At 46.7% G+C, this 16,037-nt stretch overlaps 1 protein-coding gene across 1 annotated transcript in view; it reads right to left on the bottom strand.

Moving 5' to 3' along the window:
* LOC306935093 (contactin-associated protein-like 5) overlaps positions 1-16,037 on the bottom strand; it is a 132,228-nt gene that overhangs the window by 47,476 nt on the left and 68,715 nt on the right. The window contains exons 7-9 of the mRNA XM_079517950.1: positions 15,787-15,930; positions 5,915-6,203; positions 1,260-1,403 (exon numbers count right to left, since the gene is read on the bottom strand). Coding sequence (XP_079374076.1) covers positions 1,260-1,403; positions 5,915-6,203; positions 15,787-15,930 — 577 coding nt within the window. The remainder of the gene's footprint in view (positions 1-1,259; positions 1,404-5,914; positions 6,204-15,786; positions 15,931-16,037) is intronic.

The following is a 16,037-nucleotide window of genomic DNA, read 5'->3' as shown; positions in this document are numbered from 1 at the left end:
GTTTCACTTCGCAGCGAAAGTATTCTTGAAACAAATGACAACATATTGAAATGAGACAGCCCCACTCTCTGCATTTCAAGATAATGCCACTTGATTGAAGAGGATTATCTAATCAATGTCATTTGCATTTTGCCACGTTCACTTCCAATTCAATTAACTTGAATTATTATTTCCACTGTGCGTCAGGTTGGTAGATGTTACATATATTAGTGGTAATGAGCTTATGCTGTCCTGCTACTGCCGAAGGCGAGGAAATAGTTGGGCGGAACACAACGAGACAGCAAAACGGAATCTGATGCTGTTCAAATAAATAAAAGTCAACACACAGCAGAAACCAATAGTCCACTTTCTTCTAATTATAAATGTGGACATTTAAACATGAAAGGCAAACTATATTAAACCAATATTAATATTAAGTTAACACACATGCATGTGTCGCTCACAACAAGTATTTCTTATAGACAAAGTAATGTTGTAATAACTACAGTATATGAGTATATGAATGTACAGTACTATACTGGAAATAAGACTCGATCAATCACATGGACTGAGAGACTACAGCTGAGTTGCAACTGTACTTGGCACACTCTTTTTTCCACTCTACACCAAATCTCAGCCGAAAAAGATATCGCTCTCTAAGACGCGTCATGAGCTTGCGTTATGTTTCTGTGAAGAAATTCAAATTAGTCCTCACTAATGCTCATTATAATAGGTTACATCTATGTCTACTTACTCTGTATCTCAGAGGAGTACTGTGGACAGTTCAGATACCCGCCTACCAGTGACATCATCAATGGGAAATCCAAACTAATAGAAACATCAGGCTTTCTATTCCTGGAAAGGTAGCATGCTAATGAAAGCCATTGTTCTCACGTTAATAAAATAAATAAATTAAAAAATTAAAAATTAAAACTAAATACACAATCTGCCAAACGATGATGTCACTGGTAAGCATGTCCACAGCCCTCCTATGAGACACAGACCAAGTAGGAAATTGTAATTGTTGTACCATTTTTATCAAGAGCATTAATAAGGACATATTATATGAAGAAATACGAAGTCGTCCTTTAAGGGCCGAGTTCACAGTAAGAGATGCCAGCACTTTGGTGCTATACATTTATTTCTATGCTAAAGGCATGCTACGGTATAAACACTCCTCTTCCTATAGTGCCGGCCATGGCCTTTCAGCCCCTTATGGCCCATATAAGACCAGTTAATGGAAGCTAATGGTGCTGTGTGGTAGTGTATAGCATACTGACCGCCAAAGTAGATGAGGTCCTCTGTGTCCAGTCGCTGTTCAAGTTCAATGGTGGATGCTGGCTCATTATCCAGGGTCAAGGTAATTTGAAAGTTGCGCGTGTCAAGGTTCACTGAATGCCACAGGCCATCGTTTACTCTGTGTCCTGGTGGTGGGGGGGACGGGCGACAACAGATTTTCAGGTTATGTAGTGATAAAGCTCGAGTGGAAATAATCGGCGTTAAATGTTATGCAAGATTATATTATCTCGTCTTTGTCGAATGGAAATATCAAATGTCCAACACTGTTACTTTTCAGGATTCAAATAAAAAAATAGCAAAAGAAGCAGATCTACGAGTTGGTGAATCTGCTACCCTTTTAAAAGATGTATTTATTTGTATGCCTTTATTATTGATAGTGAGTAGGCTGACAGGAAAAGGGGAGTGAGAGATGGGGATTGACACGCCGAAAAGGCCGCCGTTGGTCGGGATCAGCACTCGAAGGCTACATTGTAGCCTAGGTGCCGCTACGCCAGCGGTCCGGGCTGGATATTCTACTTTTGATGCTTTTGTATTGTATCAAGTAGGGTGTTAATTTATGAAAAAAGGTCAAATACGGAGATAAGAGGTTTCTGCCTGAGAGCAATAACGCAAATTTGGGCCATAGTTATAAAATACATGTAAAATCAAATATGCTGACTACAGAAAACAATATTACAATATTACTATTCTGTGACTATCCCAAAAATAGTCCGGCTACTTGGATTGGTCAGACGTTGGTCAGACGTCCCTGCGTTGTTTTCGCACTCATTCAAGCCAGCTTCAAGTCCATTCTGTCAGCAGTGAAGCTATAGTGAAAAGCAGCAGAGGCCTGGAAAAGATATGAGCCAATTCCAGGAGGTACAAACACCTCTGAAATCTCTCTCTACTAGTGACTCTACTAGTAAATATGAAATAAATGCCCAAACATGTAGATGGGTGTAATGTTAGAGACCACAGAAGTGAACCTTTCAAGCCTGTTTTCTCAACTCGTTGTTTTCTGCAAGACATTACTCTATAAGCCATATCTCCAAAACTGGTGGGTCAAACTGAACAACCAATGTCAATTTGAAGCTATGATTCCCTGCTTTCACATGACATGAAAAAACGAAAATTAAAAAAAAATCCAAAGGCAGTCCCTCAGTCAAATTTAGTCACATTTAATAAACACAACCAGTCTCTAGAAAGGGCAAAACCTCCATACCTCCCCACCATAGCCCCCTGGAGTATTAAACCCAGGGAGGTCCTCAGATGATTAGCATATTTTGCAAGATTGTTTTGCAAGATTGATTCATTAGACCCCCTGGTGTGGTTTGTAAGTGCAATGATGTCTTCCCTTTGTATTTAGGGTTTCTTCCTGGAGGCCGAAACACGCTTGACTGACAGTCAAACGTGCCAATGAAAAAAAAACAATGATATAGTGACATCACAATATCATCCCCTACCATAACCCCTCCTCTTTATCACACAACAACAGTTGTGGGTGCGGCTTCAGTTATATATCAAATCTACAGTACAAGCTCATAGCGTGGCATGAAGTAACACGCTATAAGCTTGTACAACTGCTATTTTTTTATGTTGCCAAAGTATAAAATGAGATGCTTTCCCAGATTGAATTGGCACAACTGAATTCAGAAGAGCATGCATACAGTTGTAGAGTGGTGTCACTCCTGCCGTACATGTGCATTTGTACATTCTGCACGCTTCACACTTTAACTGAACTCATTGTGTAACGATGAGGATTGTACCGTGCAGACAGACTACAGAGCTATTGCCATTATCACAAACAAAAAAGCAACTAATCCATCAGCCCTCTAAATGCTGTTTGTTCTTTCTGAGCCAAAACCTGACAGGAAACCTCCAAGGTATATTCTTTGTTTTAGCGCTCTCTCCCTCTCTCTCTCTCTCTCTTTTGTCTAGCAGGTCTAAACAGTCAAGGTCATACAAGCTGTGCCGGTCTGCATTTTGTCTATACCCCACCCCCCCAGCGCGTGCCATCTGCTAGAGAGGTGAACGAAAGCAGCTTTTTCCAAGCACGGGAGAGAATTACCCATTCGGCACAATTAAACCGGATGCTGGAATTCCGACAGTTATTGTGTGTGGAAACAGAGAGCCTGAAAGAGGGAGAGAAGCTCCAGTGTGTGCAACAGATGGAGGGTGACCTCCGTTTGTTTGAAAATCACATCTGGACTTTAGGAGGATATGATCAGGCCTGCGGGATCTCACCGACTCCACTCTAGCGAGGGGAACAAAACAGAGACTAAATCCATATTGCATGTATTATTCATTGGTGTATGGGAGGCCAAAAATGGACAACGCCAAAAAAGAAATGTAGTATAATTATTATTTTTTTGGTATTTTTTTTTTTTTGGCAGAGCTATAGCTTAATTCCCAGTTAAGTGACACTGCTCGGCTGCTAATGCGGAACACATTAGTATTTTGCACCATTAATAACAGGAGACAATTTTAAACGGTTAAATGCCATTTATCCATTCATGGGATAATAAGGGGCAGAGAGTGAGAGAAGTGGAAATGATGTTTGATGGTTTCCCATTTGAAAATGTTGTGCACTAGTCCATTTTGGCATTTGGTTGTAAGAACAGCCAACCAGTGAGCATTACTCTTTGCCACAAAGTGCTGGTGATGATAATGTACACCACAGTACAGGATACAAAATAACAAACAGGATACAATATAACAGGATACAAAATAACAAACAGTACAGTACATTTACTCAAGTACTAAAGGACTACTTCACTCATGTTCTACTTATGTTCATATAATTGGTCCTCATTAAGGACCCACCAAGATGGGTTTTTTTTTCCTGCAGAGAACAGCACATGTTTTTAATTGTTTAGAATGCATTTTTGTAAACTCAAGCAGCTTGGCGGTACCCTGGCCATTCACCTTACTCTTGTGCGTGCACGCAAGGTAACTATTTTCATGGACGCCTGGCATCATCAATGATCATCAATGATGTCTTTGGCAGGCATGCAGTGAGTAGACAGAAATTATACCACCTTATGAGCATACTGTATACAGCGTCGCAGTCCCGCCCCCTCGAGAGACCCGGAAAAGAAATCCCTGTTCATTTTCCTTTAATTTATTTAATTGAATTTATTTAAAGACGTTTACGCCGCGGACAAAGCCAACTCTTGTCGTGACAAATCATGACAACAAACACAATTTTTCGGGCCAAACAAAGAATTAGAAAGTAGAAAAAAACGGCAACACTTTTTTTGTTGTTTTTCTTCTTTGTAATTATTTGTTTGGTCCAAAATATTGTGTGTGTTGTCATGATTTGTCACGACAAGAGTTGGCTTCGTACGACGCTTAAAATGTCTTTAAATAAATACGTTTTGAAATGGGAAAAATGCATTGGGATTCATTTCCTGGACTGCGACGTTCTATATAGCGAGGACCAATCAAATGAAATTTCAAATTGAAAATGGGTGAATATTTTTTTTTCATTACTTTAGTAGTATAGTATATTTTGATGCCAATACTTTGCACATTTTTAATACATGACTTACTTGTAACAGCATATTCCTACATTGTGGTACTTTTACTAACTGTAAGTGAAACATTGGGGTACAAAGTACATCACCCACCACTGGACACCAGTGATCTGTAGCTAGCAGTGAATAACCCAGCCTATTCTTCATCCATAGTCCCAGGCCAGCTGTACACCTGGCCGGGGACTAGGGATGCAGACTAGCCTCTGGGTTAATTCCGGCATATTTTACAATAATGTTTATTAATATGCACTGTCCCTGAGAAACAAATCGCAGACAAAAAATGCATGCCAGGAAAGGAGTTCCTTTCTTTTTTTTGTGTGCCAATTACAGGCTTATGTGAACAACAGTACATGCCCCAAACCACTGTGTCAGCCAGGTCAAATTATGTTTAAACATGATTTATGCTCCCTTAAGTAGACTGCTTAAAACATTTAGATTTTAGTTTTATTTTAGCTTGTTATTTTTCCTTCTCCAAAACACCCCTGCAGTCAAAACATGCAAGAATAAAGGCAAATAAATTCCTGGTTGAATCTTTGTGCAAACTTGATCATGATATTCAAACACTGTAATGTAGAAATTAATTGTTTCTGGGGGTTTTTTAAGCTGCCAAGGCATCCACATTTTCTTTTTCTTTATTTGTATTCTAGTGCTTGTTTATTATATGAGCTGTCAGCCTCACTATACTGGGATACAGGAAGGTAAGCTAACATTGCTGTTATCACAGCCTCAGATAAACTGCATAGAATTATTTATAAAACTCACAGACACATTTTCACTGTCTCTTTAAAAATGGAAGCAACATTTGCTTTGAGCTTGTAGATCTGCTACTTTTGCTATTTCTGCAAAGTAACAGTTTTGGACATAATGAGCTTTCCACCCGACAGACGATATAATACTTTCCATGCGGAGCCTACACTACAAAGCCTACTGTTGGAGGAGAGACTCAACACTTCCCTCATCACAAAATACAAAGTCTATGCTCCTAATTTGCAAGCTAGGAATACACCGTAAGTAAAGAAAAGGGTCTCATCTATTGTTAGCCGTTGCATTTTTATAGCCTTTTATGCTGTTCTGCTTTCCCACCACTAAACAGTACCCTGTGTGCGGCCCTGGCCCCTCACCGGTGGAGACCTCAGATGTGTGCTGGGTGGAGGTGTGCAGGGTCAGGCGTATCCGGCTGCTGCTGATCTGCAGCTCCAGTCTCTGGGGCTCCCGGGCCAGCCGGGCGGAGAGCAGCAGGCCGTCTGGGTTCCACGTACGGAACTGGAAACGCACGGAGAAGCCCGCCGTGCCGGTAGACGCCGCCGCCGTGGTCGCTGTTGTTGCCGGGAGCGACAGGAAGCTGCTGCTGGAGCTCAGGAAGGTAGAGGCCACCAGCTGGGGGTCCGAGCACGAGAAGGTCACGTTGCCCTGGGGGACCAGAGACAGAGAGAGAGAGAGAGAGAGAGAGTGAGAGAGAACATTGGGTCACCTTGCCCCAATCAAGATCAACAATATTTACAAGGTTAATTAAAAATGTGATGTCACATGATCACATCTGAAATTGCTACCCTTGACTGAAAATCCCTTCAACCTGGCCTCATTTTTCCTCAGGACTGAGATGGAGGGAGGAGGAGGGGAGGGGAGTGCAGAGAAGGAAGCAGAGAAATTAAGAGAAAAGCAGAGCGAGAGTGAGAGAGAGAACCACATACATTATTCCTATCCTTAAAAAAATCACTTTGGGATTAATAAAGTGACAACTTCTACAATATGTCCATTACCGATTTACCATTATCCAAATGAGTTCCTTATTTATTCTTTTACATCTTGGAAAAAATAGCCCTTTTGCAATGTGAAATCCTAATCCTTTTCCTTCCACTTTGCTTCTGTCTTTACGGGCCAACTTGTGAAAGCTGTATGATTTTATTGTGACGGCAAAAGTTTCTGAACGCTCTGGTTGTATTATATAGAAATTTCACGAAATACCTTTCGTTTATGGGTAGGTTTCCTTCAAAACCTAGCTGCAGAACATTATTTTATGTACTCCCAGGACAGAAAATTCTAGAATTTTCGCTGTCCTGGGCTCTAAGGGTGACGTAGGAAGCCACGCCTATCCCGTATAGATACCTGCGTGGCTACGTCAGCCCTCATTCAACTTTTCTTCTGCTAAGCTGCGAGAACGAACTTTAACATTCCAGTGTGTGCAGGGTAATATATCTCGCAAACTCGGCCGAGAGATTAATTCTTTAGGACCGTGAGATCTCTGGCACACTCTCGAAGCAAACAGAAGGATACTTCTCGAGAAAAAAAGCCGAACTTCGACACAAGTGAGTTCTAGGCAACTTGTTGCTACGCTAGCTTGTCGAAAAAACAGCTCGCGCCTCTTTTTCTCTCTCGCTAAAGCTAGCGTTTGTTAGCTTAAAGCTATCCATAGTTAGCTTAGCGCTACTAGGCAGATACGCCTGTGGTCTACTATTACACGCCACGAGGAAGATAAACCTGTGGCTGTTAAGCACTCGGACTCCTCTCTCTACAAGCAACCATGTCGCTGACGAGGGAGACCCAGCCCGGGGAAAGACGCCATCGAGGACAGCCGGTGCCCGCCGACTGTCAAGAAGGCCCCAAACAAAAGACGTGCTCCACCTGGGGATGCGGGAACACGATGTCGGGCAAAGACGGGCATGACGAGTGCATGTATTGTCTCGGCCTCACCCACACCCGTGAGTCCATGGAGGAAATCGGTCCCGTTTGCCTCCATTGTGAGAAAATGGACGACGACGTCCTAAACAACAGGCTCGGACGTGTCCAAAGGTATTATGACAACTTTGCCGCCCACGGACTCCGAGAGAGGAGCCCCACTCCTCCCCCGCGACGAGCTCGCATACAAGTCCCGCCAAAGGGGCTTTGGCCCCGCGTCACCGGAGAGGGACAACGAGCTACCCCGAGACAGAGGCTCGACTACTCGGGCAACAGAGCCCCAACCGGAGCCTCTTCTTCAAGAGCAGCACCTGCCGGCGCTAGCCGAGACAGGTACGCTACTTCAGCCTCTGCAACCAGGGCTCACGAGGCCACTGATTACGAGGCTCATGGCGCGAGGCCAAGGGATACCTTCGCACCGCGCCGCTCTTCCCCAGCTCCACGTGCTCGACAACACGTCGTGCAGGCCACCATTGAGTGCCCGCCCAGACATACAGCTAGACGCAGACAGCCTGCCGTTGCACCCAGCTATATGGTGGACCGCCTGGACCCTTCCCCAGACCGCGCAATGTCTCCCGGTGGGGAGCATTGGACTACCAGGGAGGAAGGGGAGCTTCGTGATGACGAGCTCCCTTCCTTCCAGGAGCAACTCCAGGACTACCACGTCCTGGACGAGGCCTACGCGGACGAGCGAGATGGCCATGATGACCTCTCCCCCGGGGACTACGTCAGCACCACTCGTCGCCCCTTCGACGACCTGGATGCCATGGACATACAGGAGCACCAGCAAGCCAGGGCTCCTGTCCCCCCGCCTCCTGTACCCCCCATGGATGACTCCAATATTTACGAGATATACAGGAAGGCTAGTGCACGTTGTAACCACACATGGCCTAAGTCAACTGTCAAGGTACTACCATGGGAAGGCAGGACTGATGAGTCCGCCCCCCCCCCTGCACCTAGAAGACAGAAGCTCCCTATGGCACAGGGCTTCGAGGAGGCCATGATGCACGCCTGGGACGAACCCCTCCTGAAGGTGGATTTTCCCAAGGCCAGCGCCAAGGGGCCCAACGACATACCAGATAAACAAACCCTCGCCATAGACTTCATGCCAGCTATGGACAAGGCTATAGCGGCCTACCTGGCCAACCCTGCAGCTCCTAGAGTGGATCACCACGTAAAGGAACCGCAGCTCCTGTCCAGCAGCGTGAGGGAAGCCTCAAAACTGAACAAGTGGCAGTATGCACACATGTCATTCGTGGCGAAGGCCCTCAATGCAGGAGCACTTCTCCAGGGTTCCATGAAGAGCCTCCTCATTGAGATGGGACAGAAGTCCATTAAAGTCCAGCTAGCGGAACTGCCAGAAGACCTGGCCGAGTTACGCCGCCTGAATCACGAGATGGCCACCCTCCAGAGGGACTCCACTCTCCACAACGCCAAGGCAATGGCATGTTCCATCCTCCAGGAGAGATGGCGTTGGGTCGATCAGACCAGCGCCATCTCCCTGGAGACAAAGAAAGAGTTTGTGGCTGGAAATATCCACCCAGACAGTATGTTTAAGGACGCTCTGGCCAAGATGTCAGAGACCATCCAACAGCTCGAGTCCTCCACCAAGACGATGAAGGCGCTCGAACCGCTGGCCAACCAGGCCGCCCCGGTAGGCCGCCCCAAGGCTAAGAAGGCACCCTGGAAGGCCAAGACCGATGACAAACCCAGGTCCCAGGACCGGAGCGGAGATAGACAGCGACAGCCTGCAGGCCGAGGCAGAGCAGACCGCCGCACCTCTCCGCCGCCCTACAAGGCCAGGAGCGCTCCCAGAGGCCGAGGCCAGGGGAAGCGCAAATGACCTGCCCGGGCCGGGTCATCTTCCCCACCACACTCAGAGTTCAAGGCCAGAGGTGGGGATCACAGATCTCACCTCAGAGCCTGCGCTGAAGCGCTTAAGGGGGCCTGTACACAGTGCTGTGAGCACCGTTGTACAGACCCCGAAAATTGTTATGTGCAATTCACATGTGTATGTTTTTCCACGTTGTTCAATAAAGAAAACAAAAAAACAAAAAACACAAAAAACAATAAAACCAACTCTGAAGGGCATAGGCCCAGTGGGAAAGATAACCCACACTGTGACAGCTTTAGCTGTCACAGGCCAAGAACTCCACGCCAATTTTTTCCAAACTCAATACCGAAAAAATTCACTAGAGGGAGACATTTCACACAAAGTAAGTCTTCCCCTAGGCAGGCCATGCACCACGCTGACAAGCACAGGGAACCCTTTGTCACGTCATCTGTCACAATGGCGGATATCCGGGGCTTCCCCGTGGATAATCCGTACAATTCAGACAGGATACAGGCTACAGTTCGCCTCCAAACCGCCCACTTCCAGGAAAATTATTTTCTCAGAAGCGAGCGGGCAAAAGGCCGCCATTCTGCAAGAGGAAATCAATTCATTAATGCAGAAAGGCGCCATCACAGAGGTGGCCCTCGACCAATCAATGAACGGTTTTTACTCCCGCTATTTCTTGGTAAAGAAAAAGGGGGGCGGACTCCGTCCCATTCTAGACCTGAGGGCATTGAATCGTCACTTAAAAAAGCTGCGATTCAAAATGCTTACTCCACCAGTCCTCCTACGCCTAATTCGCGAAGGGGACTGGTTTACGTCGATAGACCTGCAAGACGCATATTTCCACATTCCGATTTACCCGCCGCACAGAAAATTTCTGCGCTTCGGGTTCAGAGGAAAAGTGTACGAGTACACAGTCCTTCCCTTCGGAATGTCACTGAGTCCCAGAGTCTTCATAAAGTGCACCGCGGCAGCTATCGCTCCGCTCCGACAGCAAGGGATCCGTCTCGCTACATACGTAGACGACTGGATCCTACTTGCAGACTCTCCACGAGAAGCACTGTCGCACACACATCGTGTGCTCAGCCACCTCGACTCGCTTGGGTTTATAATAAACCACGAGAAGAGCATGCTTATGCCAACACAGTCAATAGACTTTATAGGCATAACACTGAACTCAATCTCTTACACGGCCCGCCTGAGCCAAGAGAGAATAGACGCAACACTGCAGTGCGTGGCGTCATTCAAAAGGGGACGCTCGATTCCTTTTCATGCATGCCTCCGGATGGCGGGGTTAATGGCCTCTGCGGTCTATTTAATCCGCCTAGCAAGGCTACATATGAGACCTTTCCAACGATGGATAGGCTCTCTACATGTACCAATGCACCGTCGGCACCAGAAGGTAACAGTAACATCACAATGCATACTAGCCCTTCAATGGTGGTCAGACAGGAAAACCCTCTCAGAGGGCGTCCCCATGGGAAAGCCTCTGATCAGGAAAGTCATCACTACAGACGCCAGCATGACAGGCTGGGGAGCCACGATGGAAGGACTCACAGCCAGAGGTTTATGGTTGGGGCCACTACGTGCCCTTCACATAAATTACTTAGAGCTCATGGCAGTCTTCCTCGCCCTGAAATACTTCGAGCAGCGCATCCTGGGTTGCCATGTCCTAGTCAGGACAGACAACACCACGGCCATGTGCTACATCAACAGACAAGGTGGACTCAGGTCCCCTCGTCTTCATCAACTGGCTCAGAAACTGATCCTGTGGTGCAACACACGCGTCCTCTCAATAGTAGCGTGTCACGTCCCAGGTCTTCTGAACACAGGGGCAGACCTGCTGTCCAGAGGACCTCTCCGCTACTCAGACTGGTCACTACACCCTCATGCAGTGGCCCAGGTCTGGAGCAGGTTTGGGAAATCCAAGGTGGATCTCTTTGCCACAGAGGAGAACACGAAGTGTCCCCTCTTCTTCGCAATCAGGGGACCATCAACGTTGGGGCTAGACGCTCTGTCACACCAATGGCCCAAAACCCTTCTCTACGCCTTTCCCCCGCTATCCCTCATCAGCCCCACTCTGGACAGAGTGAGGACTCAGGGTCTGAAGGTGCTCCTAATAGCCCCGTCGTGGGGGGTCTGGAGGTCGGAAATAACCCCTCTCCTCTACGACCAGCCGTGGAGAATTCCCCTTCCCCGGATCTCCTCTCTCAAGCGAGGGGGGAGATCTTCCACCCTCACCCCCAGGACCTAGACCTATGGGTCTGGCCCGTCAAAGGGTGATGTTGACTGCCGTGGGTCTACCTCCGAACGTAATCGAAACGATTCAGAAAGGCAGAGCCCAGTCAACAAGGGACCGTTACGACACAGCCTGGCGCGTCTTCGAGCATTGGTGCTCACGAAGACCAGACCAAACAGTCCCCTACCAGGCCTCAGTGATCGACGTCCTGTCATTCCTGCAGGAGCTCCTAGACAACGGTCTAGGCCTCTCCTCAGTCAAGGTCCATTTGGCGGCAATCTCTGCCTGCCACCCAGGCTTTGATAACCAGACGGTGTGGAAGCACCCGCTGGTAAAACAATTCATGAAGGGTGTACGCAGGGAACATAGGACATGCAGATCCCTCGTTCCCTCGTGGGATTTGTCCCTGGTTCTAAAGGCGCTGGCTACAGCACCCTTTGAACCACTACAAACCGTGAGCCTCAAGCTCCTAACCCTGAAGGTGACTCTCCTGATCGCACTCACGACAGCAAAAAGGGTCAGCGACCTACATGCGCTCTCGATCTCTCCAGACTGCATGAGGTTCGATGAGGGGTCGACCAAGGTCACCCTAAAGGCAAACCCCGCCTTCATTCCCAAAAATGCTCTCTCAGTGTGTGTGCCAGTGAACCTACAGGCTTTCCATCCCCCGCCGTTCTCCTCTGACGAAGACAGCAGGCTTAATTGCCTCTGCCCAGTCAGAGCTTTACGCATATACGCGGATAGACTGGCTCCCTTCAGACAAGGAAGCCAACTCTTTGTGTCCTGGGGTGCCAGGACCAAAGGAAAGCCCGTCACGAAGGTCACTATCTCTAACTGGATAGTGGAAGCCATCCGTCTGGCCTACACTAGCCAAGGCGTGGATTCCCCTCAAGCCCTGAGGGCCCACTCCACAAGAGGTGTGGCAGCTTCCTGGGCACTCTACAAGGGTGTCTCCATTCAGGAAGTCTGCACAGCAGCAAGCTGGTCTACACCCTCGACTTTCGCCACATACTATAACCTAGATGTGGCAGCGCCTTCGCTAGCGCACGCGGTCTTGGGGGCCGCTGCTCAGTAAGGCATCAGGGCAGCATAGCGCTGCCTCCTGCCCTCCACAAGGACTAGGTTCTGGACCCAAAAGGGTCCGAGCCCCTCCCAAAAGGTTTACCTGGGACCCACTGGAAGTTCAGGTCACGGGAGTTCATAAAGTCCCATAAACGAAAGGTATTTCGTGAAATTTCTATATAATACAACGTTAAAGGTTACTTTAGTAACCACGGTTGTATATATAAATTGAACGAAATACCTTTCGTGGAACGCCCTTCTGTTCTCTAAAGCAGAAGAAAAGTTCCGAATGAGGGCTGACGTAGCCACGCAGGTATCTATACGGGATAGGCGTGGCTTCCTACGTCACCCTTAGAGCCCAGGACAGCGAAAATTCTAGAATTTTCTGTCCTGGGAGTACATAAAATAATGTTCTGCAGCTAGGTTTTGAAGGAAACCTACCCATAAACGAAAGGTATTTCGTTCAATTTATATATACAACCGTGGTTACTAAAGTAACCTTTAACGTTCTCACAGCCTGCATATCTCTGTGTGCTGAAAATAGCTGATCTACAAGCTCACAGCATGTCGCGGACGCGGCGTGTTGTGAGCTTGTAGATTCTTCAGCAAGGAACACGTCGTACGACGAAGAATAAATCAGGGTTCACTGTGGGAAGGAGATGGAGGAGGAGGAGTTGGCTGATCGAAGCGATCATGTCCATTGTACACAGAGCGTTCCTCGACGCAAAAATAACAAGCTAGTTTACCTCAGTGTTTTGGGTAGGGACATGTTCTGTGTGTGTCTGCTGTCTGTATGCATGACTGGATCATCATCCAGATAGATGGGCGCTCCGCTCCAGAGAAATGGCATGGCTGAGAAAGATTGGTTCATTTGGTGTCATAAGGCCTGTTTAGGGTGTATTTTAGCTGGGGTTTTGCCTGGAAGGCTCTATGAAAACACTTGCACTCTTGAACGAAGTGAACTGAGAAGTGACGTTCAAAGTAATGAACGCGTTCACAATACCGTTCCTCAAGACTGCATATATGTTCAGTTCACGCTCACCCAAAATATGAATGGGTTCGTGAACGATCGTTCTTTGAACACGTTCAGGGACAACACTGAGTACTGTGTGTGTGTGTGTGTGTGTGTGTGTGTGTGTGTGTGTGTGTGTGTGTGTGTGTGTGTGTGTGTGTGTGTGTGTGTGTGTGTGTGTGTGTGTGTGTGTGTGTGTGTGTGTGTGTGTGTGCGTGTGTGTGTGTGTGTGTGTGTGTGTGTGTGTGTGTGTGTGTGTGCGTAGCATTGATTTATACTGTGCAAGCCAGTGCACCGAAAATAGTCTATCTACAAGCTCGAGTGGTTAATGTATCTTTTGAAATAATAATCAAATTATGAACTAGACTTCAAATAATTGTATTGGAGTAACAAAAATACAATATAAACAAATACAATATTTGCCTATGAGAGGAAACCAGACAAATCTGCCACAGGAATGCCAGGCTACTTATGTTACATAATAGTTACTTTCCACCACAGGGTATATGTGTGGGGTGCAAGGTGTCACTCTACAGGGGGATGCGGGTTAAATGTCAGAGGCATAGGTATTGTGGACTTCCTGGGGATAGGAAGAGTGAGTACAGAGGACATGAGTTCCTGTACACAGGAAAAGGTCACCGCAGTGCGGAGGATTCAACATGCCAGCCATCTTTGCCCGACAACAGAGTGGCAAAGACAGCAAGACGTACGGCCCTTAGAGAAAACCCTCCGTGGGGGGAATCTCCTCGGGCAAAAAGCTCAATGTGACTTAGAGCATTGATACTGATTTCAAGGACCCCCTGAGTTTGATATTGTTGCTGTCCTCTACACAGCAGCGTCACATAACGGCATCAAAAGTATCAAATCTACATCAAACTTAAAAGTGACGTTCATGAAGTGACACGCTTTGAACTTTTCAACACTTGAATTTGAATCCTGAAAAGTAACAGTTTTGGACATATATCCTAAACGTCATATTATGAGGTTTCCACCAGCCTTTATATTACACTTTATTACCAGTTTGCAAATAGTATACTACAGTAGTACGATTATGCAATGATGCTAATAGTATAACACAAAAAGCCCTAAGGGCTTGTTTCAGGCCTGCTTTTGGTTCCATTCATTAACTCTCAGAGGTACAAACCTGTAAGGGTCCATTTGGTTCCATTCGTACACTCTCAGGGTTCTCAGGTGACCCATGGACAAGACGTCGTGAGGAACAGTAATAATAACTTATATTATATTTAACTTATTTATTAATTTATATAGCGCCTTTCAAGAAAACAGTGACTTGGAGGAATTCTATGCGACTGGCTACAATCCACTCCTATCGCGTTACTTGAGTAACATAATCATGCTAATGATTATGTTATGTTATGTGTGTCGGAGAGAGAGAGAGCGCTATTGGGCAGAGACGATGTGTGAAACAGTTTGTGAAGCGCTCTGCTCTGAGGTTGTTCTTTGCTTGGCGTGAGACCAGCGAGCCGGAAGCCCTTTCCTGGGGGTTGGAATTCACAAAGGATGGTGTCATTTAAAGCAGCACAAGACCTTGACAAACGGGTCGGAAGGGGGGCCCCTCTACCTTCAATAATGAAATTTATCTCCAGGCTATAGCAGCAGGAGGTAATAATAACCTGTACTGAATGGATCAGTGGGTCCATCGCACCCCCGTTCAACCAAGGGCTGACCTCCTTCCAAAGTAAGAACAAAGACAATCCGCACTTTCTCAGCCCCTTTAAGTGGTTCTCAGCCAAGGACCTCTCTCAGTCCCTTTCTCTGTCTGAGGTCCTTCAACGCTGTTACGCAACAACTCTCGTGGATGATTTGATTTAGAAGAGTTAGGTGTTGTTAACACCCCCCCCCCCCCCCCCCTCTGCACCTCCATTCCTTGCTCGCACAAAGCTGCTCTTTCTTGCATAACATCAGTGTCGGCCGGAAGGCAACCTTGTAAATGTCCAAAACGGTTACTTGTCTTTTAGTTCTACTGGATCTCTACTCCACCAGTCCCTCCCTAACATTTTAGTTTATTTGTTGACAAGATATATGCCAATATATTTAGTCAATAGTCTTAGCCATCATAGCTTAGTTTTTATTTTGTTTTCGTCAGTGAAAAAAAAGGTATTGGACGAACACTGGTAGACAACGAGTTATAATGAGAAGGACTCACCACGCTGTATATCTGTGGCTTGCGTCTCTTGGCCAGGTCTATGATGTTGATGCCGTTGTAGTAGAGGTTCTCGATGCAGCCGTGGAAGTTCTTCCTGAGGAAGGTGCCAGGCTTGCCAGGCAGAGGGATGCCCCCGAAGCTCAGCTTTGAAGAAATTAACAAAGGAAAAAAGGCTGTGTGGATGACTTCAGCATTAAATACAGGAACTGTGTCCATACACATTTCAAGGACCCCTAATCTGGCATGCATTA

Source organism: Electrona antarctica (genome assembly GCF_951216825.1).
Source record: "Electrona antarctica genome assembly, chromosome: 13".
NCBI classification, from domain to species: Eukaryota; Metazoa; Chordata; class Actinopteri; order Myctophiformes; family Myctophidae; genus Electrona; species Electrona antarctica.
The sequence above is the reverse complement of the archived record's forward strand: the minus strand, read 5'-3'. Positions and strand labels throughout refer to the sequence as shown.